The 25,979-nt window shown below is 40.8% G+C and overlaps 1 protein-coding gene across 5 annotated transcripts in view; it reads right to left on the bottom strand.

Annotated features, from left to right (window-relative positions):
* The window catches only part of mcamb (melanoma cell adhesion molecule b), a 46,720-nt gene that overhangs the window by 5,542 nt on the left and 15,199 nt on the right, over positions 1-25,979 (bottom strand). Inside the window, exons 2-15 of one of the 5 annotated variants that reach the window (XM_086036026.1) lie at positions 15,484-15,608; positions 15,160-15,391; positions 14,072-14,142; positions 13,901-13,988; positions 13,608-13,787; positions 13,209-13,336; positions 12,011-12,146; positions 11,804-11,916; positions 10,031-10,172; positions 9,751-9,878; positions 7,472-7,613; positions 6,395-6,460; positions 4,724-4,783; positions 2,866-2,907 (exon numbers count right to left, since the gene is read on the bottom strand). In XM_086036026.1, coding sequence (XP_085892152.1) covers positions 2,866-2,907; positions 4,724-4,783; positions 6,395-6,460; positions 7,472-7,613; positions 9,751-9,878; positions 10,031-10,172; positions 11,804-11,916; positions 12,011-12,146; positions 13,209-13,336; positions 13,608-13,787; positions 13,901-13,988; positions 14,072-14,142; positions 15,160-15,391; positions 15,484-15,608 — 1,653 coding nt within the window. The remainder of the gene's footprint in view (positions 1-2,865; positions 2,908-4,723; positions 4,784-6,394; positions 6,461-7,471; positions 7,614-9,750; positions 9,879-10,030; positions 10,173-11,803; positions 11,917-12,010; positions 12,147-13,208; positions 13,337-13,607; positions 13,788-13,900; positions 13,989-14,071; positions 14,143-15,159; positions 15,392-15,483; positions 15,609-25,979) is intronic. The other 4 variants (XM_086036027.1, XM_086036028.1, XM_086036029.1 and 1 more) reach the window with 4 other exon arrangements.

The raw sequence follows: 25,979 nt of genomic DNA, 5'->3' as shown, positions 1-25,979 counted from the left end.
AAAAACAATATTACAATGGGCTGCCCCTAAGACTGCCAGTTGAAAGCCAGAGGTGGTACAACAAAGTACTAGTGGCATGTTGAATTGTTCATTTGTTGTTGTTGTTGTTTTTTTAATTTTTATTTTTTATTTATGATTCCGCAATTGATCATTTCTCTCTGCTTGGTCTAAACAAGTAACTGCTATTGACTACCACATTTTTTTCTCTTGGTTTCTTTTAGTGTTTCTTTAAACCATAAAGTTGCCAATTGAAGTGACTTTAATTTGTGTCATGTCTGTGATCTGCTTTTTTTCTGCAAAATTAGACAACTGACTGAACATCCTTCGAGACTTGTCATTCCATCATTTTTGACAGGTACTGTAGAAATTAAGCAGTAGTTAACATGAGCGTTGAGGCTGACTAAAGCAGTCTTGATATCTATCTACACCTATTAACAACATCCAGTGGATTTAGCTTCCCCAACCCACAGGTTCCATTGGATTTTCCAATGTAGGGCTGCTCGATTAAGCGATTTTGAACCGAAACCGAATTTTCTGGATAAAACGATGTTAAAAACGTTCAAATCGGCACGTTCGATTTTTTTTATTTTTGGTGTATCCAAGCAACCGTAGTTTCCTCTGCATTTCCGCTTCCTCCCACGAGCGCGCATACCGGCGCAAAAACTACAACACCATCCATGGTTACCGGCGATTCTGCTATTTGCTCAGGCAAGAGAGCGTTTAGTTAATGAAGGCAAATATAGATCTGTAGTGTAGTGTGTGCCTTGCATGTACAATACAACATACGAGCAAGTAACTCAACGTCTGAAAGGCGTCCCTTTTTTTCTCCTCTACAACAGACCTCTGGCGGTGCATCCGTACTTAAGCTTGACAGTGCATTGAATTATTGAGTGACAGTTTTGCACTAGTCATTGATTTATGTTTAAGTAAGAGCAGGGGTGAGAAAGGTGAAAGGCTAGTCACTAGCTGGTTGGCAAAATGACTTGCTGACAGACTGTTTGGTTTACAGAATTGACTGTCTACCTTCTCTCATGTTGATTTCGTTTCAGATGGTATATGCACTTTCTTCTTTCATTGTTGGTTTAATTAAGAACAGATCTAAAATCTATTGTGTAAGTAAAGTGCTGTTAATCCCAATGGATTGTTCTGTCTGTATTAAATCAAATTGACTGGCATTTTGAGTTCAAAGAAAAATTAAGTTTAAATAAAAGACATTCAAAACACTTCATTTCTTCATTATTTTTTTATTTTACAAAGAAATCGTAATCTTAAAATCGGGTTTGAGAGAAAATAATCGGGATTTTCTTGTTAGGCAAAATCGAACAGCCCTATTCCAATATATTATTTTTTTAAAGTAAATCAAAAAAGCTTTTGTCATCCTTTCAGTTCAGGAGTGTATTTCACAAAGCAGGTGCATCCAACTCTGAGTCTAATCTGAGTTGATCTACTCTGAGATAGGAAACTCTGAGTTTCCCATTCTAAGCTGATTTGAATCAGTTTACTCAACTCGGAGTACCTTTGCCTGGAGATAAGCGCGTGCACCACAACTTTGAAAAGACAGCATGAATGGAGCCCTGATTCACCATGTCACCATGACAACGAAGGAGGCGCATGGGGGAACATCGTTGTTCGGGTCAATATATGCATTTATTATATATATATATATAAGTTCCACAATAATATAACAGAGGAAACCTGCTTGCTTCCACCTATTAATTTAATTCATTTAGGTGCCATCTCGTGGGGGAACAGTGCACTTAATTAACAGCTGATGAAATATAACAACATTGTTCAAACAGTTAAGACCTCGGCATAATCTCATGGGGGCACACTGAAAAAAAATGATGGTTGAATATTCAATATTCAATTATATTTTGTCAGGTGGTTGCACAAAATAAAATAATCTGGAGCCAGATACATTTTTTTTAAGTAGATGTATAGTCTACTTAAAAATGTACTGTATCTGGATTGATTCAGATGATTATATTTCGTGCAACCACATTAAAGAAATAAAATTGGGTAAATATTCAACGGAAACTTATTTCAGTGTATGTAGATATGTAGAAGGACTGTCACGTTGAAACGGTGCAGCTCAAAAAGATCATTTTTCTGGAAATGCTAAAACACCACTGCGCGGTCTGAACTCCCAACGATCGGCACCTTCATCCACGTACAGGATCATTATCATAAGGACGTCACGTTTGTCTCCACCTATATTGTGCCTAATGGACTTCTCATATAGTGACTCCGATTTTTTTAATGACGGACGGCAGAACTACGCTACGACAAAACGGGCGAACGGAAGGAATGAGGAAATGAAAAGGAGTGTCTGGCTCAGAAAGAGGGCGGAGACAGAGCGAAACTCGAGGTTCATTGAGATAAACCTGCTCCCAACCAGGTTAGTTTCAGAGAGTCTGTTACTGCAATAACTGACCGGGAGCTTAAGTTATCTCTCTCTGAAACCGGCTAGAGTTACCCCACTTTCTCTGGTTTGATTTACCCACCTTCTTGAAATGGAAAAGTCAGAGTTTCCCTCATTTCAGGGTTAGCAGACTCTTGAGTTTTCACTAAACCTGCTTTGTGAAATGGACCCCTGGTCAGTGTTTGTCATTTACTTTTCTGCCACCCAGAAGTACCCTGGTGCCTATTTGTTACAACCATTATAAAAAGGTCCATAAAGTGCAGCTTTTTTTTTTTTTACACCCGGCAACCTAGAGAGAAAAAGAAGGTGCGAACATTCCGAAGTGGAGGAGAGGTAAAGTGTGCCGATGCATGCTGGGAATGGTGCCGTTCATTTGTCAGGAGAGCCAAAGAGACAGAGCGCAAAGTGGACCCTTGAGCACCAGAGTGACGTACTGTACAAACCTTTCCTGATTTTCTTTGGTGGGATAGCGGTTGCTGCTTGGACTGGGAAAAACCACATGAGTACAATTATCAGTGGGAGGCAAGGGTTAATGGAATAACTCCCGCTAGCAGGCCACACACACGCATCCAAACACTTTGAATATGAAATGATTTGAGGGCTGAGCATCTGCGTGAAAGTGTGATGGTGGCCAGTAGCGCAGCGCCCCCGTGTAATGTCATTTAAGGACACTTGGCAAAAAAAACAGCAACCGGAACACTTGTTCCTCGGAGGGGTCTGGAAATGTCAGGAGTGCTTTAGACCTACTAACAAGAGGAAGCAACTGAGAGGTCCCCTCATAATAGTCAGGCGACTTGGTAAGAGCATTTAAAACATCAGCTGCTTCCTTGAAGTCACGCTAGAGGCATGCAAGTATTGTAACTAGCCTTCTTCTGCATGCCATCATGCCTTTGTAGTGATTGTAATCCTTATACATACGTATTCAAGTTGTTTATCTCGGAGCTAAGATTCAAATCTGTCTCTCAGAAATGTGAGGCAGACTTGTTAACCGCTATTCAACCGTGTTGCCCTAACAATAACACTCAAGTGTTTCTTTTTTCTGGTGTTTACATTGCATGTCGATGTGGTTCTCCAACTTGTTGCACCAAGTACCACATACAAAAATGAACGACCTCTCCAAGTACCATTACACTGACCAACATTAAAATGCAGTAGTGTAGTAGACGTTGATCAAAAATGAGGTTTTATTCTTAAAAATATGTATTTAATATTAATGTAAACCACTGCAACATTATGCAATGTGAACAGTTGCACTGCCTAGAAAATGGGAAAATTATAAACTGTATTTATGGAAATAACGATTGGATTAAAATGTATTGAATGTAAAAATTTTATAACATTTTTAAAAAAGGCTATCTAAAAAAAGATGCAAATGTTACGATCTTAAAAGTTAAATACAACTGAATGTACTTGGGCAGTGATTCTTTCACGGACCTCTGGATGGAAACTGCGTACCACTAGGGGTACTCATACCACAGTTTGAGGATCGATGGTCTAAATCAGGGGTGTCAAACTCTGGTCCTCGGGGGCCGCCCTCCTGCATAGAGGTTTCCTCCTTAAACACACCTGATCCAAACAATCGGGATTGGGATCAGGCCCCAGCAGAACTTGCTGATGAGCTGATCATTTGAAACAGGTGTGTTGCAGCAGGGAGAGATGGAAAACAGGCAAGACAGCGGCCCTCGAGGACCGGAGTTCGACACCTGTGGTCCAAATCACGGGTGCCCTGGTCCGGTCCCCGAGAGCCAGTATCCAGCATGTTTTAGATGTCTCCCTCCTCCAACACACCTGATTCAAATGATCAGTATCGTTATCAGACTTCTGCATAGCTTGGACTTGTGCACCCCTGGTCTAAATCTTACCAATTCCCAAACTGTTGCTATCGTATGGCTGAAATGAGCAAAATGCACCTTGGAACAACCAACCTTGAGAACACACCCAGAAAGTACAACAACAATAAATGATGAGAATGAGAATCCATTTGTTCTTTTATTTGTGTCACAAAATAGCTCTCTTGTGCCTAAACGGAATGGAACCCTGATGAATGAATTAACTCAAAGCCCAATTAATTGTAAATGCACTGGCATGCTTTGTTGTTTTCAGAATTCAAATCTTCATTTTGATATGCACAACTTGCTTGACTTTGCAAAGTATTAAGAGTGCTACGGCTACTATACCAACCCTTAAAAAGTACAAATACTAAGCATACACGTTCCACGTCGCACCCTCAAGTGTGTTTCACTATGTGGTGTTGCGGATAGAAAGTGTGAGGCAGACAATGCGGAGCAACTGTGGCCTTACCTGTGGAAGAAGAAAGAGTGCTTGTGCGAGTGGTGGGAGCTGCTGCTGTGGTGTGTACAACTGCGATAAGGTAAGAGGCACACGGGGGAGGTCACACCATGTTACCACACACACGAGGGAGGAGAAGGCGGCCACAACAATAATGACACACAATCAACACGTTAGCACAGTGGAAACACAAATAAGGGATGTGACACAGACCATCTCGAGGCTCAAGCAAGTCTCGGCCAATTTTGAGTGTAAACAGAGAATGCCATGGAGGAATTAAGCCACATGTCCTGAAGAGTTTGACTTCATTTTGGATTCATCAAGAAACACGGTGTGCAAGGTGGGCATCTTACGAAATTTTGCTGGTCCGTCATTCGTCAGCAGCCAGGGTACCCGTCCGTCATTCGTCAGTCCGTCACTTTTCGTGACAAACTGAATTGTAATCGGCAGTTAGCCCGTCGAACCCCCCCAATCGTCAATCATCAGCAAAAAGTCTGACGGAATGCCCACCTCTGGATACTGTGGTGCTATATTGTGCGCAAAGCTGTGCCGTAAACACAAAGCGATGCACTTCTATTCCTTATTTTGGAATATGTCAGACCCAGAAGACCCAGGGTAACACAAAATTTAAAGCAAGCTGTTTGTAGCTACGAAACACGGTAATACTGTACGTATTCTTTGAATTGCATTATACAGTAGCACAGCGAGTTGTTTCATTTATGTCAAATATATCATAAATGGAAGGAACCATATTATATCGCATCGTAGCTGGAATAAATTGTATTGTATCCTAATGCATAGGAATTAATTGGAAATTAAATTTATCGAACTGTATGACATCATAGTCATGAAACTCCGAGGGTTTTTTTTTTTCCTACCCCTGCTTATTTGAGATTTTTTTCATTCATGGCAATTATAAGAAAGCATCAATTGTTTATTTAACCCATTGTAATTAATAATATTTTTAAAAAGAGTATGATAGTTGTTTGTCCATGTCAGTGGTTCTCCAATTTTGTACACTAAGTAGCACCAAAAAAAAAAACAATACTTAACTCTCCAAATATCCCGATAATGACCAACATGAATAAACAGTAGGGTAGTAGGCCCAAGTGTTCATCAAAAGAGAGAGATTTATTCCTTAAAAAAGTATATTTAATATTATTGTTAGCCACTGCAACACTTGCACTGTCCTTGAATATAGGAACATAAAAAAACTAATTATGCAAATCTTTGAATTAAAATGCATAGCATGTAAATCCCCTCCCGGACCTTATCGCGGTGGAGGGGTTTGTGTGTCCCAATGATCCTAGGAGCTAAGTTGTCTGGGGTTTACTGCCCCTGGCAGGGTCACCCATGGCAAACAGCTCCAAGGTGAGGGACCAACCGAAGCACAACTCAAGGACCCCCATGATGAATAAAATAATTGGGCGTCGTTTTCCCTAGCCCAGACGCGGGTCACTGGGCCACCCGTCTGGAGCCAGGCCTGGAGGTGTGGCTTGTTGGCGAATGCGTGGTAGTCAGAGTTCTGTCTTTTACTGTAGACTTGACTGTAAAGGTTCTTAAATGTTCAATCTATTGCAACGGCAAAGTACTGCATATTTCCTATTATCAAAAGCTACTGAATAATCGTATCAATCTTTAAAAACGACTAAGAATACGCATTTCACGCAACTGTGGCCTTACCTGTGGAAGAGGAAAGAGTGCTTGTGCTTGTGCTAGTGGTAGTAGCTGCTGCTGTGGTGTGTACAACTGAAATAAGGTAAGAGGCACACAGGGGAGGTCACAACATGTTAGCACAAAGGGGGAGGAGGACACAACAATAGTGACGCACAATCAACACGTTAGCACAGCCTAAATACAAATAACGGATGTGACACAGACCAGAGGAACACAGGGGGAATCTCAAGTCTCAGCTCAATGCGGCGCTATTAGGAGTGTCAACAGAACGCCATGGAGGAATTAGAGCTAAAGTGCTGAAGAGTTTGGCTTTATTTTGGATTCATCAAGAAACAAGGCGGACAAATCTCATGTGACGACAGTATACTGAAGTGCAATAATGTGCACGAACCAGACATGTGCCGTGATCACAAAGTGGTGCACTATTTCTATTAGTCATTGTTGAATATGTGATGTGTTATAAAAGTAGACCAAGGCATACCACAAAATTTAAGTTGTATCAATTGTATCAATTACTGTATGTCAAATGTATCATTTTATAATTGGAGTGAATCGTCAGAGCTGGGCATTTTACAAAAATTTCCCCGGTCCGTTTATCACCTTCCGCCTGCAACCGGGGTACCCTTCCGCCATTCGTCTATCCTCCTTTTTGTCCGGCCGGACCAAAGAGTAATCGCCTGTAGGCCGATAAGCCTATCATTTTAAATTGGCTTCCATTTGCGTTTCCCTCAACAAACTTCGACATGAAAAACATGATCGTGGCCAAACATTGGTTCCGGGTGACGCAGATTTATTTTAATTATTAAAAACGAGTTTGGAGGCATGCATTTTTGTTTCCACAAATTTTTGTGCTCGACCCAACCGAGTTGGTCAACTTTTTTTTCCCATCCCGAATTGAATCATATTTTATCGCGATCAGAGTGAATTGTATATTGTTTCGCATTGCATAGAGTCAGAGGCAATCACATTGTATTGTATATTATCTCATCAGAATCAGTTGGAGAAGCAACATATCGTGAACGTATGACATCAGCCACAGCGATGAAGCTCGACTTGAAACACAAAACCCAAACAGGAACTCACTTGCTTTGATGTTGAAGGCCAGCGCGTCGGCGCCGTACTCGTTGGAGGCATTGCAGAAGGCGGTGAGGTCGGACGTAACCTCCACGCTCACCACGCTGTGGATGCCATCCTCCATCTCGGTTTGGGATGTGGTCTCCAGGACCTGGAGTGATACAGCAATCAACCCTTCAGTTACTATATTGCCTGTACTGTATCTACCCATGGGTCATTCCAGAATTGGGGGACAATTTAGGCACCAATCTTTTTTTTTAATAATTTTACATTATGTTTTCAAGAAAAACATGTAATCACATGCTGTATGTGATTCGTCCAGCTCAATTATTAACAGGACATTTTCTAAATTAGATATTTTTTGTCATATCATTAATTTGTTATAAATACTTAGGCGCCTGAAAAATATATTTAAAGAACTATTGCTTTAGAAATCCTTTACAATTAAATAAAGAAAATCAACATTTATTTGAACACTACCGGTAATTTATTTTTAGTATTGCAAATCAGTGGCAACATTACAGTTTTTTCATGCATGCTAGCTGTGTTAGCTACTATGCTAACAGGTTTAGAACAAACTTAGCTATACAATCGTATGAAAAAGTTTGGGCACCCCTGATAATTTTCAAGATTTTCTTTTTTAAATCAATAGTTTTTCAGATGAGCAATTTCAGTTAAATACATCATATAGCAGACGCACACAGTGACAGTTGAGAAGTGAAATTAAGTTTATAGGATTTCCAGAAAGTGTGCAATAATGACTGAAACAAAAGAAGGCAGGTGCATACATTTGGGCACCCTTGTTGTTTTATTGATTTGAATACCTTTACCTTTAGTCCCCAGACCTAAATATTTTTGAAAATCTGTAGTGTGACTAAAAGCATCCTTGGAAACCATCAAGCCTGATTGAACTGGAGATATTTTGCAAAGAAGATTGGTCCAAAATAGCTTCAACCAGAATTCAGACCCTCATTGGATGCGTTTGGAGCACAGGTGTCAAACTCAAAGCCCGAGGGCCAGATCGGGCACGCAACATCATTTTATGTGGCCCGCAAAGACAAATCAGGTGTTGATTTGATAAGTTTCTTTGAAATTGTCTTCACGGTTAACCCAACATATGAGATATTGCAAGCATTTGTTACCAATTCCTCCTTTGATATACATTGAAAATGAGTTGAACAAACTTTTCCTGGCTTCTAATTTCAAAACTAGTTATCACCAATTTGTTGTGTCTTTATAGTAACTCGATCACAAATTTATATGGCTTCACAATCATAACGGCCCTTCGAGGGACTCCATAACTATGATGTGGCCCGCGACAAAAATGAGTTTGACACCCCTGGTTTAGTGGAATTGTGTAGTGGCTGTTCTTTTTGCAAAAGCAGGATCTACTAAATATCGATGTGATCTTTCCGTTGGGGTAGCCAAATTTATGCACCTGCCTACTTTTGGTTAAATAATTATTGCACACTTTCTGTAAATCCAATACATTTAATTTCACTTCTCAAATGTCATTGTGTGCATCTGCCATATGATGTACTGTATATAACTGAAAATGCTGTTCCAAACAACCAATGATTTATAAAGGAAAATCTTGAAAATGATCAGGGGTGCCCAAATATTTTTATCTGAATACCCGATTATTCTATAGAATTTTCAGTGGGATGTCCGAATACCGAAATATTTGATAGCTGCAGCCCTACTGAGCGTTGCGTTGGTTTGTGATACATACATTTGTGATCATTATTGCTGAAAAAAAAAAAAAACGTTGAACAAATATTACCCTTGGCCCCATGTTAAAAGTAATTAGCTTGATGATGTCATTTCTGCTCAGTCATGTATCTCTTTTTTTTTCTCTTCCTTAGATGGCAATATAGGTTGTAGCGTCAGTGTGTTAAGAGACACAACTTTAGAGCAGAATTTCTGGTATTACTTATTTATAATGATTATAAATAGAATATTTTAACACTCAAGACATCAACAAAATCTTAACTACGACCATTTGAAACGTATTTAATTTGTTTGATTAAGGAGGGACAGGAGATGCGTTGTATTTTAAATATTTAGGAATCACTTTTACGACAATTAAAGTTACGTTTTTTTCTAAGGTCAACAATAATTTACACAATGCATGCATGTTTCTGTATTTAATGCATGGATTATTTGAAATAACATGAGGGACACTCAAATTGTCCTCAAAGTCTGGAATGACTCCGATTGGTTGGGGGAAATCATGCTCTATTAATCCATCACATACAGGTGTGCAGGACACAAACGGTCAGTGGTACCTTTCCGTCAGGAGTGGTCCAAATAATCCTGGGAGCTGGGAACCCTCGTGCATGGCAGGTCAGGTCCACTGTGCTGGCCACACTCTCCTCGATGTCTGTGTGCTCTGGTTTCATAATCTCTGGTGCGCCTGAAGAGCAAATAATACCAGTGAAAAGTTTGCAAGTTGCAAACTATTATAAGGCTACTATAAAACACCCAAAAGTATTCAAAACACATTCCGTCATACTGTACAGCAAAGGACAAATGAACTCCCTTGATGGTGACAATAAGCAAACGGACCTTTTACGTTGACTCGAAGGGTCTCGGTTGTCTCCATGCCGTCAATTTCAGGAACAGTCACCACACACTTGTACGTCCCTGCTGTGTCGAAGGTGGCAACCTTCACATTTAAAGTGTGACCCACCGACACCTCTCGTCCATCCTAAAAGCATGGAAAGTCAACTTAATACTACAAAACATACAATGATTGATTTTAGAGGAACACACACAATGGTCTAAGTTGCCATGTCCAAGCAACACTATGTTGACAACAATATCTGTTCTTCATAATTTCTTTATAATAACATGTAGTAATGACATATTGCCACATGTTTTGCTTCAGTTCAATGGACATTGCACTGCTCCTTCTAGTGTGCACGCTTTGGCCACCTGGAAGCAGCATATTACAGATACTGGAGAGGCTCACAGCTCCTCAGTAAACGGCAGTAGCATTACACATTCTTCCCAGAGGGTCAAGAATATACATTAGTCTTGTTATACCGTCTACATGTGTTGCTCCAACGTTTGTGTTCATAAAAGCCGTTGCGTGACGGGTTAAAAAAACAAAAAAAAAACAATGCCATCTGTTAGCCCATCTATGGCGTTTTGCTTTGTTTGTTAGCATAAAGCTAAGCAGCCTATATCTGCACTGTCATTTTCAAACACAGGCTTAGTTAGTACTGCCTCCACAAGGGAAAAGAAAATTCATGCTGTCCTTATGGGGGAAGTCAACCCAAACATTTTTTTTTCCAGAATATGTTCTTTGCAAGGGCGGCACGGTGATCGACTGGTTAGCACGTCCGCCTCACAGTTCAGAGGTCGTGGGTTCGATCCCGGCTCCGGCCTCCCTGTGTGGAGTTTGCATGTTCTCCCCGTGCCTGCGTGGGTTTTCTCCGGGTACTCCGGTTTCCTCCCACATTCCAAAAACATGCATGGTAAGTTGATTGGACTCTCTAAATTGCCCCTAGGTGTGATTGTGAGTGCGGATATTTGTCTTTGTGTGCCCTGCGATTGGCTGGCAACCAATTCAGGGTGTCCCCCGCCTACTGGCCGAAGACAGGTGGGATAGGCTCCAGCACGCCCCCGCGACCCTTGTGAGGATAAGCGGTATCGATAATGGATGGATGGATGTTTTTTGCAGGGGGTGGCCATTTTGTCACTTCTGTCTACTGAAAATGATATCACAACTGCTCAGTGCTCAGGTAACGACCAATCATGGCCCAGCTTCAGAAAACAGGTGAGCTGTGATTGGTCGTTACCTTAGCCCTGAGACACTGTGATGTCTTTTTCAGTCCTTAGAGATGGCTAAAAACGGTTGGATTAACTCTTAGTCCACAAACGCAATATTTATCAGAATGCCTTGTTTCAAATAGTGGGCCGAGAACATATTCTTGAAAAAAAAATGTTTTGGTTGACTTCCCTTTAAGGATCTCATTTGGGCTTAGCGCTTTTTAAGATTCAGGATTCAAAGTGCAGCCCCGCCATAGCTATTCATTTTTGTAATCGGTAACTACTACGTTTTGGTAACGAAAACCGTACACCATTGGCCCAGCATTATATTGGGTGAAATGATGACTGGCTCACTTGCATGCCCCTAAAAATGACCTGATTTAAGCTAGAATTCTTGATCCTTGAGGAACTGCATAAAAAAAACATCAAATGACATTAAATGTGTCATCTCTTCATCATTTTAGCAAGAAATGTGGTGGGACCATTGTAAGTGACCTCAACCTCAGCCCCCCATCCAAACCCTTGAACGGAGATGAAAATGACCAAAATGTGTGCTTTTGAGACCTTAAACCAGGCTGTGTACGTCTGTAGAGAGGATAGGGCGTTGCAGGTGGCTGTCAGCTCCTCGCGTTGAGCTATCTCCATGTTAGTGGGCAGCACCACGGCAGGGTCGAGGTCTGCGCACACGGCAGGCGGGCACAGGGGCAAACGTGTGAAGAGTGATAGCATTGGTAAAGCAAATTTTATTGACATGGTGTGCAGGAGACGTACAGTTAACAAACACAGTTATATTCCCTGAGAGCTCCTCATAGGTTTCCATGTCAATTGAGATACACTCATAATGGCCGCTCTTGAGACGGGTCATGTTTTCCAGCACAAGCATGTTGGATTCCAGCGGATATTCATTCTATAAAAAGCAAATGGAAAGACATGTAAATGAGAGTGCTTCCTGTGCCGGATAACTGAAGTGAGTTGCTTACAGTAGTGCCTTGAGATACAGCAAACCCTTCCATTGCGGGTTCCAGGTTTGCAGTCCCGCTAGTTCATGGATTTTTTTTTTGTACAGTTAATAACTATTTCAGTGTGAGGTGATTGGAATGAAAATGAGTAGCTCCTAATCTGAGACCATGGGCCTCAGTCTGAAAAGGATGGAGTTCCTTCTCCGGGTAGGGGATGGGATCCTGCCCCAAGTGGAGGAGTTTCAATATCTTGGGCTCTTGTCGGTGACTGAGGCCAGACTCTAAAAACAGTTAGGTTAAAAATAACAATTTTGGCAAAAAAAAAAAAAAGGTCTGATCCACTACTTAATTTGACCCAACTTTCTGGGTTGTTTTGCAGAAAACAACCCCAAAATTTGGGCTCATTTGTACAAAACAATGCAAGAAGGCGGGTCGAATTGACCTCATTTGTGGATGGGTCCATTTTTGACCCAAAATTGTTTTCTTTTTAACCCAACTGTTTTTAGAGTGCAGGATGGAGGCGGATCTGTGCAGCATCAGCTGTGATGCGGACAATGAATCGGGTCGTTGTCGTGAAGAAGGAGCTGAGCCGAAAGGCCAAGCTCTTGATTTATCGGTCGATCGACGTCCCTCACTTCGCGAGCTGTGGGTCGTGACCGAAAGAACGCGGTCCCGGTTACAAGTGGCCAAAATGAGTTGAGTCAGGAGGGCCTCAGAGTCGAGCCGCTGCTCCTCCACATTGAAAGGAGCCAGATGAGGTGACTCGGGTATCTGGTTAGGACGCCTCCCTGGTGAGGTTTTCCAGGCAGGCGATTCTCTTTGTTTTATATTTAGTTTGACATTAAACGTCAGCTGAGAGCGGCAATAAACAGCTTCAAGACTATTGAAGTGAGTTGAAGACAGTTTTGCGCTCGCAAGTCAAAGGAAAAATTGTCCGATCGACGTCTCGCAAAAGTTTGGGTCACATGTATCTCAATGCACCTCTGTCCGTAAGTAAAAGAGTTGCTTACTTCTCCGTGCCTGATGACATAGTCTGATGGCGTATTACCGTTGCCATGGCAATGAAACGTAATCGAATCCCCCTCTTTAATTTTGCCTTTCGGTGACTCCACCCACACATGGACAGCAGTAGACGGGTCTGAAACATAATACAGACACAGGTCCAGAGATGAAGTCTCATTATCGGAGACCTGGAGTTGTTTATTATTGAAACAAAATTTACTGTCTATGCGTGGTCAGTTCCTGTCATTTCAAACCGTGTTTAATTCAAATCCAATCCAGGTTGGCAAGAGTTTAAATTTGGCACAGAACAAGGTGCTAAATCACTGTCCGACATGCAATTTCATACATCACATCTCTGTGGGTCAGAAAGCTGATGTTGGTGCGTTGGGTTTTAGCGTGAGGCTCACAGTACACGGTGATGTTAATGGGGTCGGTCTCAGTCATTCTGGTTCCTCCGGGTACGAGGTAGGTGACCTCGCAGTAGAACTGAGCGTCTTTGTCCTCCTTCATCACCTTCAAGCTCAGCTCGCTCCTCACAGAAAAAAGACCGCTGGATTCCGTGGTGGTACTGGGCACTACCTTCACCACTGCAACACACACACACGCACACCCCCACACACACACATACACACACACACTGAACATAAACAGGTGTAACTGGGCCGAGATACACATTAAACACACTCATCACTTGTCTCACCGTCACTAACACCTCGTAACGGCGTGTTGTTTCGGTACCAAGTGATGTTTGGCTTGGGGAAGCCATTTTTGACCTCACATGAGCCAATCTGGAAAAAAGTACAAATGAAATCAATTATGATGATGATGATGATGATGTCATCATTTAGTATTGGAACAGCGGTTTACATACCTTGGACAGTGTGTCTTCGTTGACATAGATGCCCGTCCGAACGCCCTCAATGGTTGGGAAGTCTGGCTTTTCTGTGCAATATAGTAACTCAGTCAAGAACTGAAGAACTGAAGAACTGTACTTGCCACCACTTGGGAAATAATGTCAATTTATAATATGAAACACCAGAAGCAGGGCTGAACAATTAATTGAATTCAAATCGAAATCACAATCTACTAAATTGCAATTTTCTAGTCGCAAAGACTGCAATTATATACATTTTTTCTTTTTAAATGCTTCATATATATATATATATATATATATATATATATATATATATATATATATATATATATATATATATATATATATATATATATATTTAAGCACTGAACTTAGCTAAATGCTATATAAAGTAATAAAATATACATACATATATATATATATATATATATATATATATATATATATATATTTATATATATATATATATATATATACTCATATACTATATACTATATATACTATATATATACTCGTATATATACTCATATTCCACATGCCGTGTTTCAACTAGTTCCTAGTTTCAACTAGGAACTGGGAACATATTCTTGAAAAAAATATGTTTGGGTTGATTTCATCTATAAAAAGTGCAGTCCACATGTTTACATATCATTGTTTCATGAAAGGTTGGAGTTATAAAGCCACAAAATTGTTTTCATAATTGTTGTGATCTGACTTACTGTTTATGCCACACTTGTGGAGAAGAATTATGTGAAGACTGCAAGTCAAAATGTTTTGTAAGTTAAGAACTCTAGGTCAAGTAAACTGTCTTACATATTAATTCATGGTTCATTTGTCTTTATTTTAGCGTAAGTGTAACCAAAACATTTATGTATAATAAACCTGATAGTGTAATACACCTTAAATTAGATAGAAGATACAAAAAAAACATGGAAAAAGCACCTTTGAAAATAATATTGAACCGCAATCACAACATTGAGGAAAAAAATTGCAATTGGATTATTTTTCAAAATCATTCAGCCCTGCGAACAAGGACCCCATAATTCATGACGGCTTTCCCAAAGAGGCGCCATCTTGTGGCTTACTGAACACCAGTAGTTTGGTGCGTCCCTCGGAGACGCCATCGGTCAGACTCTTGACGAGACAGATGAACTCCCGCTGATCTTTGAGCTGCACGTCCGTGATGGTCAACACCACCTCTCCGGTAGTGGCCGTGACGTTGACCGTGATGCGATCTGTGAACGGCGTGTCTCGTTCCACCACCTGCATAGTGGCGTCCTGATAGTAGATCTTATGCTTCTCTCCCGTTCTCAACACCTGGAGATGGGAATTGGTGCCAATCACTTGCATGTTATCGTGCAACTGTTGCGTATTTTTGACTTATTAATGTGTGAGGTCAGGAAACTCACAATGAACCATTGGATGGTCAAAGCCCCGATGCCGTCATCTGAGGTGAACATGCAGGTGATCTGAGCTGTCTCTCCTTTGAAAACCTCCACCCTGTCCTCCATGTTCACCTCCACCACCGCCCATGCTGACAGATAAAGGGCGGAAGCCTTTCAATTGCACATTTACAAGAAAGTGTTTTTTTTTTTAAGTGCACAGTCACAGCAACAATATCCTAAAACTCAAGATGCAGTCTTGTTTTCACTTATGACAGGGGTGTCCAAACTTCCATTTATTTTTGCGTCCCAGGGCATACACTCAAAATAACAATTGGCACGGCCTGCATCTCCATTTCATTTTATTCAATATTTTTCTTAAAAGCTGCGCGTGAAAAGTGAGTGTGGAAAAAGTGAGGGGTTTCAACACACAATCCCAAGTTCAAGACTACCACAAGTCTTATAAATACTATTAAAAACTTGCTTTACTTAATGTAGAGCTTTTCTAAATATCGTCAACCTAATAGCATAATTGCACAAGTCATTTTTTAACATTCTCAAAAAACAATTTAAAAAGCAACAAATACAACGAACAGCTATAGTTCAGTTGCCTCGATTCAACCTTTGCGTACATTTGTAAAAAATTAAAGGTGAAGAATTCCCAATGGGCTCTTACATCCTTCTATTTTTCTGTTTGCGGCCCTTGGAGAAACATACTTGAACACCCCAACCTTACAACTTTAATTCGCTTTGTGACCATGCTAAGAACTTAAAACGATCTAGAATGATCTTTAACCTTTGAAATAAATGGAAACACGGTTAAACCATGATGGCCCTTGTCCACCTTCCAGTATGCAAGCCTCGGCCACCGGGAGGCAGTATAATGCAGTCATACAGACAAACTAGTTAACTTTGTAAGCTGCAGTAATATGTGTGGGAGAATTGATATAGTGTCTGTCGACTTGTGTTTCTCCACCGTTTGTGTTCAATTATCTGTTGATTAATGGGTTTTAACTTTGTGACACTGATGATATTAGTTAGTCTGTCTATGGTAGTTTGCTTTCACTGCTACCATACAGCCTCTTATCCCAAATTTTTGCTCGCCAGTCAAAGCAAACAGAAATTGTCCGAACGACGGCTCGTGTCTTGAAAACCTTGGTCGGGTCACTCGTATCGATGGGTGTCATTCTATATTATTTATATTCTTCTCTATTACTTTTGTTTTAATCCTATTTTTGGCATTATTCTTCTAACATTAGATTTGTCTGTCCATCCATCCATTTTCTATATGCGTCAATAGTCTTTATAGAAGCAGTTGAGAATGAAATAAACATCAGCAGTAGAATACAATACTACCGCATGCTTTTTACAAATATGCAGATGTGATTCGAAACTGAAAAACAGCAAGACTGCAATTACAACCATGCAGAATTACTAGTGCCAAATATCAATGCTAATCACAGAATTGTTCGTCCTTGTGGGCGAAATACGGTGAAACAGTTGTGCATGGATGCCATGTCAGCGTAAATGCAAAGAAGAGACGCTATGGCAAGAATGAGGCGCCCACCCATGTCCACATTAATGTGCTGCATTCCTCTATGTCACCCGCTGGCAGGAAGAAAGGCTCGTTTTACAGGCGGCACAGTGCCCCTACTGTTCCCTCCCCAATTGCCTCTGCGGGACAACTGGTTTTCCCCTTCTGAGCTCTCCTGTTGTGACGCATCCTTCAAATGTGCAGCACAAACCCTTCAATTTTTTAACACGGCGTATAATAAGACTTCAGTATAATGTATGATCAATGGAAACAGGATGCACCTGAGCTCAATTTTGAGCTTCACGGCAAAGACTATGAATACTTGCATTATGTAAGAGGTGAATTCTTTGTTTTTATTTTAAATTTTTTTTAAAATGGAAATACACTGCAACATAATATGTGGAAAAAGTGACACGGTGTATACCAGTATAATGCGAAATTGGAACGGAAAGAAATATAATAAAAAACTTGTAATACTATTTTTCGTAAATGAAATTGGAGGTTTTCTGATAAATGAATAAGAATTCAATTTGATTTGGACTTTTTTGTACCTTTTGTTGTTTAATCATCACAAGAGTTTTAACAAATATTTAATTTTATGATATAATATTAGTGTCGGAATATTGCGCTATTTTTCTAAAAACATATATAGCTTCATTATCATCAATATTGCTGTAACATTTTCAATTTTTTCTCATATTTCTCAATTTACATTTAACGTTATGACAATTTCCTCGTAAAAATACAACTTTATGCTCGTAAACGCCCCTCCTAATTTTTTATCACATTATTCTTTTAACTTGCTACTTTTTCTTCTAATATTATTTTTTTAAATCAAGAATAAAATATTACTATTATTATTATTATTATTATTATTATTATCATTATCATCATCATCATCATCATCATCATCATCATCATTATTATTATTATTATTATTATTATCATCCTTGTAGATTTCTCGTAATTTTGTCCCTTTTTTTTTTCTTGTCCTATTAAAATATTTTTCTGGTGTTTTTCACGATATAAAAACTGCCAGGCTACAAAATTATTAATTCCAATTAATTCTAATTAATAATTGGTCTTTGCCTCTACTAGATTGTTAAATTATGAAATGTATCAGAAAATACTGGTGCTACGTGCTAAATATTTCACTGGCATAGAAATTAGATTACATTTCTAACAGTAAGAGAGAAAGTGTTTTTTGTGGTGAATAGCCTCATAAATGATGGACTGGCCCCTCATTTGTTGTCATCTAAAAATGGCTGCAGTTGGAGGTCCTAAATACTGTCGATTCATTCATTGTGTGACATAGCTTTATGTCATTGATCAAGTCTTGATTTGACCTTCATGTCAATGATCCCTGCCTCTTTTGGAATTGACCTCAAAGTGACCCTGAGCGTAATAAAACGCTCACATGCTCCCACTTCGTCTCGTGTTTACATGTGAAACCCAGGCGGTCTCCCATGTGTTTGGTAACTTCTCGCTGTGAGTTTGGAGCAATGTTTAAGTCCAAACATTATCAGGCTGGAAAGCAATGAGAGGGATGCAGACTTCCATCAAGGCCAATATAGTTCAAACAAGCTCAGTAACCAGGTTTCATGATGTTGTGCTCGCAGGTACACTAAAAGTACAAGCACGAGCAAAATATAACCTTTACCAAGGAAAAGATAGAGTTGTAGTATAATTACTGAATTAAACATGAATCAAACAATGTACCAAAAGTAAAGCCTTTCATGTTTGATACATTATTTCCTAGCTTCTTTGCTCTAAATCTTGCCGGCTGCAGACGAATGAAACAGTGGAATCTGACTGAACTGTTGCGCAGTGTATGGAGTTTGACACCTAGATTTCATGACTAGTTTTGCTGCTAATGCGGAAGAGCCATTCAAAAATTGCACATGAGCTGTTAGGGAATAACAATTTAAAGAATTCAATGTTTTAAGCATGAGCGAAATCCAGTGGCTAAAAAGCGAAGCGCACAAAGTCTCTGTCGCCAAAATGCACGGATACAGTCAGTGAATGGGGCGATTGACCCCTGCCAATTGCTTCTCAAAATAGCCACACTCTCTTCTTTATCATTGCTATTTCCTCCCTTTCTAGCAATTAGTTTCTTCTTTGATAATTGCACTCTGTTTTTGTGGGTCAAAAAACACCAACACAATATAGAACAGTTTATTGTATGTGGAGCCTCAAAACCTGATATTGTCACATTTTTTCTGTTGCAGCGCATCGATTCATGTGCGGTGCTCAACCATTTGGTCACCCTGCAAATACGTAGTATAGAATAGAATGCGTTTATTGTCATTGGATGGTGCAGATACAACAACATGGGGTGCGCATTTTTTTGTTTTAAGAAAAAGAAAAAACAGGAGCAAAGTATAAAAACTACAAGTAACTACTAAATTATGCAATACATAATGTGTAAAGTAGTAGCGGTGGATACATTTGGTTCCATTTACAAAGGTCAACATTTTAAGTTTTATTGCCAAGAAGCAACAAATGTTACAACAAAGAAATAATCTACCAAGCACACATTTACTCATGCTATGTTTAGTTATTTAATGCCTAGAGTGATTTAAACATTGAACACCACTACTACAGTCCACCCTTCTCTTTTTAGACTATCTCCATTATGGACAGCCCCATCTGCCTGTCGCTCTGCTGTGTGTTGCCATTTAGGGCCTAATGGAGCTGGACGGGTAAGAGATCCAATTAGAATCTCCTAGGTAGACATTTCCTACCCATTAGCGCTGGACGGACAATGCTGACTCACCCCCAGCAACACTCTGCCCCACTTCCTCCACCTGATACAGCACACTGCTCCAGGCCTATTCATGGGAGACTGTGTTAAATGTCGCTTGTACTTTATTTGCAGTGCATCGAGTGAGGAGAAGCTGGCACGACACGAGTCCGCAAATCGATTGTATTCGATGAGGAGAGAGCAGTTGGCGCTAATAATCCTAAGTCACTATGACAGAAAAACATTGAGCTTCCATTTGAGAGGCTCTTCCTTCCTTTTCCTGCCAGCGAACTCATTTTCACACATTTTGGATCCAGAGACAGCAATTTTATTTGCTGAATTTGCTTTGATTGACCCACAAGATGACCGCAATTGATCTTTGAGTTTCTGTATATGCCGGGTCGACACATACTGATGAATGAGCATTTTGAGCCCACTTCCCATCAAAGTCAGCCAAGACCTCATTGTTGAATGTTGGTCAAAGATTATCCTGCGGTGTGGGGTGTGTGTAGAGTGAACTTTCTTCTCTGATCAGGTCTGACAATGGCAAATGTTGATCTCTATCAATATTTATAATGGCCAATCCTTACGCATGTGGTCAACACAAAGTTAGGCTGAGCCCTAGGCTTTGTGATTGTGAAGTGAAATGGAAAAATAACTATTTTGGAACCTGCTTGAGGCCGGACGCATATAGAGGAGCAACTGATTTAGTTGTGTGCTCCAGAGCTTGTATAATATGTCTCACGAGTCATGTGATATAGTTACCAGATAAGACAAGAGTTAACCTAGTTTGTTCTTCTAATACAGGGTGACCCCACCCACCCCCAACCCCCATCCAAAAAAAAACTTTCAATATCAATATAATTTCTTAAATGTTTTATTTTTTTTATTTCTGACGGAATCCAATGCAACTTGAGGTATACTAGTTTGTTGTGTTTAGAACATCACATCAAAACATTCTACTCACTGGCCTTTTCTTCTTCAGTAATCAATTGGGGCACCTTCTTTTTGGGTCACCCTTTATTAACCTTTGTTCATCTTTGTATTTCCCAACACTGTGAACATGCCGCGTCTCACCGGTCTGTCTTGGTACTACGACGGACATCTAGTTTTGGAGAAGGGACTCGTGATTGCCGATCGAGATATCGTTATGATTGTGATGTTCTGTGCCGCTCATCTCGACTACACCGCACGTTCCAAGGCCGAGCGATGCGGCCTAACATGACTCAAAATGACAATCGCAAACAAATTAGTCAGAGTCTCCCACCCGCACACCTGGAGCTTGACCCTCGCACACATAACAACTTCCTCCAAAGACCAAAGACCTCCGACCCCTGGTGTTCTTTTCAGGAAAAAACATCCTCAGGCACTATACCAGCGGTCTTCAATCCTGTTCCTCGAGGGCCACTGTCCTGCCAACAGACACATCTCTCCTGGCTGCCACCCTCCTGATTCAAATGATCAGGGTCAATATCCAGCTTCTGCAGACCTTGCTGATTATCTGATCATTTGAATCAGGTGTGTTGCAGCAGGGAGTAATGTAAAACAGGCAGGACAGCGGCCCTCAAGGAACACGATTGAAGAACCCCGAACGAACTATAGAGTATGATTGTTTTGTTCAACCACTTATTTTTTCTTTCCTAGTCGTGTCATGTCACATTCGAAAATCTGTAGAGATATTAAAAATCTCAAGATCTCTGAGGGATGATAATCCACAAAGGTTAATCAAGGGCAACCGGACTCATCCTTGGTTGTTTTCTCTTGATGTTTTCGCTTGAATCCAAAGGACTTCTTGCATTCCAGGTATTTGATAGCTGGTCCGCAGATTATCCAGTCTTTTAAATTAACCTAAACAGCAACTTGCCAGTTACCTAAGATTCAAACTGGTGCGTTCTACACCAAAAATGTAAGCCACTTGTCAACCAGGCCGATAGACATTTTATGTCAATACCATTAAGAATGCCCCAAATATCCAACCCTAACACAACTGCCTTTTCAGCACTCCTTCATCGGAGTGCAGTCGCAGTGGTACACACTGACACACTGCTGTTTGTTGTCTTTTTTTAATGTGGCCAAGCAAGTGGGGAAGATTCAAAGTTGTAATATTCGTTTACAGGTTAACTGCCAGCAAACTGACCATATAGTGTTTAATTTCTGCACTTAATCAAAATTACATGCTGTGACACTGCAGTGGATGATGTTACACTATTTACATCCCAGCTGAATGTATCCACCCTCCCTGCCTGCCGTGAAAATGCCAAACGAATGGTGGACTGAATTGAATGAGTTGGTTAGGAGTCAAGAGGAAATGTCAAAGATTTCCCCCCTGCTTTCATTGAAGTGTTGTGAAAAATGGAATAACGGAGGTAAAGCATGACATGTTGCCACTGCATGTTAATAGCAAGGATGAGCGAAAGGGACTTTCCCACAGTTATGATGGAGGACATTCCAAGGTCCTGTCCACACAAACACAAGGTTTCAGTGTAACGATTAATTTGTTTAAAAAAAACAAAAAGTGCACGGCACTGACCTTCAGCAAGGTTGTTAAAATTGTTAGTTTTGGAGAAAGGGGCCTTCTTTGACATTTGTTAACCCTCTTACAGAACGTCAAGTTCTAGTCACTGAAGTGCAACATGTATGGGTAGCAGTTGTAGTTTCTGCGTGTCTATCCTTGAGACATAGTGTTTGTCAGGCTGAGTTCTGACAGGTCCACTCGATGAGATGAGATTTGGCGTTTGCTTGTTCAAAGGTTTCAATCTGTTTGGAGTTATGACGGGCTGCTGTGCACCAGTCAACTGGAAAATCCCTCTCTCGCTATTGGCAGCCCGCCCAAAACAAAGATGGCTGCCACCGACAAACCTGGACATTCAACTGGCATTCAAACACAGACTTTATTCTGGGTTATGTACTATAACTCTTGTAGAACTTGACATCTATGCGGCTGCAAACGTATCCTGCACTGAAAACATACATTTTGCATTCATATGTTTTCAAAGTTTTTATCATGGGCAAATAATTCAATAGGCCAAGAAAGAACACATACACTTTTGGTGATGATATGGTTACAAGTGCAGATGAACAAGAATTAATTTTAAGTTTGAATCATGTTAGAGTGCGGCGGCAGGATGGGGGTACCGAGCATCCATCTAAGGGGGGGGGGGGGGGGCGTACACAGCACACCCCCACCCTCTGTCGATGGGAAAACTTCAATGTGCAGCAAAATATCTTCTGGAGGGCCATACACCAGACACATATTAAACAGAAAAAAGATTCAATCCGCATCTCCCCACCGCCAAAACGATAGTTTATGAAAGGGCATCGAACGATATTATCGGTTATTTGGCAAAAACCCATTAGATGGCGGATGTAAATCAAAAGTACGTTTGGAAATATTCTGTTTGGAGTCATGGACGCATCAGGAGCTACAATGCCCCAAAAGGCATTCATTTGAATAGGCAAAATGCAAAAAGTACAAGCCACACCAACAACCCCATGAGCTTAACTCATTCCCCCAACATCAAGCATGGTCATCATGGTGTGTTCATGGAATCTGTTCTTTCAACCAGGGTGTTTAATCAGAGCTGCTACTGTATATTAATATTTACATGCCAGTGCAGCAATGTCCCGGTTTGCCCTAAACTAAGACATCAAGTATGACGTAAAAGTCTGCTGTTATGAACTCGGAAGGTGATCGCACCGTTGTTGATTACATTGGACGACACACAAGGGAGTCTAATTATCTTCCAAATAACCACAGGATCTTCTTCCAATCCACTGTGCGCGTCACTTGGCACCAGGCGCGGGGCTCTGCGACATGTTTCCAGTCCTGTCACATCTAAGAATAACAATGGCCTATCAAGCTTGTTTGCTTACATGACACTGCAGCATGACAGCACGTTGACCCAACTCACGCTAGGAATAGAAGCCCAAGATCAGGACATGAGACAGAGAAAAGACGAGCATGGGAAATCGCTGCCTCAGTGTGTATGTAATGTAAGGAAGACAAATCACTAGAATGTGGACGTTAACCGATGAACATGTAAATGACGATGGAAAAGAAGACTGGTGTGTGAACAAGGAAGGAGTTAAGTTCATGGGCCTTTATTCAGGGATCTGTCAGTGGCGCACTTGCAATATCTGCGGAGGGCCGCCCCTCTAGAGGTCTGCATACCAAACTTCAAATAGTTTCCCTACCAAAGTCAGTGCTCTGAAAGCCATAAGTCTTACCAGAAAATGGAAGCTCTTATAGCTGCAAAAAGACAAAACAACCAAGACCAAGTATCCCAATATTGTATCTTGTATACCCGTATTGTACCTTGTTTTTTTATGGATAGTAGAATAAACCTGCGACCATTGCAGGGGGTACGTTCCAGACCATGACCGCATTAAGGCCGTACCTCACTGAGCGGCGATGGTTTGCAAGTGTGTGCAAATGTTGTTGTGTGTTGAAAACAGTTGCAAAGACAGACATTCCCAAACAGTTTTAGAGTCAAAGTTGGTCGAAGTTTGTAGACGGAAACACAAACGGAAGCCCGTTGAAAATGATAGTCCTATAGGCGATTACTATTTGGTCCGGCTGGACCAAAAGCCGGAAAAACGGACGGCGGAAGGGTACCCCGGCTATAGGCGGAAGGCGATAAATGGACCAAAAGGTTTTAGAAAAATGCCCAGCTCTGACTATTAGCATAACATGCTTAACAATGCTTGATGGGAAGTTTGACCATAACATCAAGGTGATGCTGAACATTTGAAGGCAACAATCAAATTTGAGAAACCTCCCTCCATTATCTACAATTTTACTGGTATCAGAACTTGACAACAACAGACAGCCATGTCATGTACCCCAGTCCATCCCACGAAGATCTAGTGCCACAATGGTAGCCCCCACTTAGTTTCGTTCCTCCTCCTCCACACTTGGTGTAATGGTTCACAAGAATGTTATGGGAAAGTCTTGAAACCGTAGACACTGAAGGCCTTGTCACACATTCATCAATCACATTAAAGCTTTGTGACGCACCCCGAGGCATGTCAAACACATACACACACTCACACCAGAACCCACCCACTGCTCCATATTGTTCCTCAAATATTCTGTAACTTGATAAAGACACATAATTTTGCTGATCTCTTATTGTCTACTGTACACTAAAGCCTACATTTACAGGACAAAGAGCACATAAAAACAGCACATTTTTGGGAGGGGGTTCAAAAGTTTAACAGACACAGTGTTGTTAAAGTGATTTACTGCTCACGAAGATCAGACAAAGAAATGCTGTAATATGCATGCCAGGCCAGGAGTTGACAATTTCACTTCTGAAAGAAATACTACACTTATGTGCATCAACTCTCTGTACTCCGAAAGCCCTTCATTGGCGCACACACTATGTTCTGTGCATTTTTGATACAACAAAAAATGACAGTGTTACCATTTTCCAAAACTTCTATTTTGAGGCGTCTTAATGTTTCCATTTTCAAGCTCTAAGATGTTGTCATATACTGTAAACAAACATCAGACATTCATGCGGTTGAAACTGTCACTCGGTGGCATCTCTGGCGTACCGCGTCAGACGCGTGTGGTTTGGAGTGAGGATGGAGGGGCTTCCATAAAATCCCCTTGACAACCACGCTTGTTGTTGTTTGGGCTCAGCAACTCGATTCAAGATGAGAGCTTATCATCATATTCACAAATAGCATCTGGTAACTGGACTCTGATGGAGGAGAGTGATGGAATTCACTCAGCACTATATGCAGAAGTACTTCAAAACTTCCTGTATCGTTTCATTTTGGAAGTATTAGGCCTTTTTTCCACAAGTAAAAGTAGTTCCCAGGTGCCGTAACAACTGTCACATGCAAACGAGCCACTGTTCAACCCATCTAGTTCTACTCCAGGGTGTGCCAACACCACCATGACAACTAGGGGCAAAGTGCGAACTGTGATATCCTGCAATCGGTCTTAAAACTAGCATGAAGAAAGCATTAAGGATTTGCATTAGGGCCATTGCGATTGCAGTGCTTCAAATAGCTGATGTTCGTGCAGCTGGCGTGGGAGTAATCCCAAGTCCTATGACTTACTGCCGTTCCGTGTGGGGTGGAGTCCTCTGGGATAGGCTCCAATTTCCACGTGAGCCTGGACAGGATAAGCGGTATAGAAAACAATGGGTGGCTTTACATGCTTTGAAACTCTCATGCCACTACATAAAGATTTATTATTCATTTTATTATTAATATGGCGGCCCAAACCCAGGC

Source organism: Filicampus tigris, chromosome 7, assembly GCF_054856515.1.
Source record: "Filicampus tigris isolate MCC_2025a chromosome 7, RoL_Ftig_1.0, whole genome shotgun sequence".
NCBI lineage: Eukaryota > Metazoa > Chordata > Actinopteri > Syngnathiformes > Syngnathidae > Filicampus > Filicampus tigris.
Note: the sequence above shows the minus strand (reverse complement) of the source record. Positions and strands in the feature narration are given on the sequence as shown.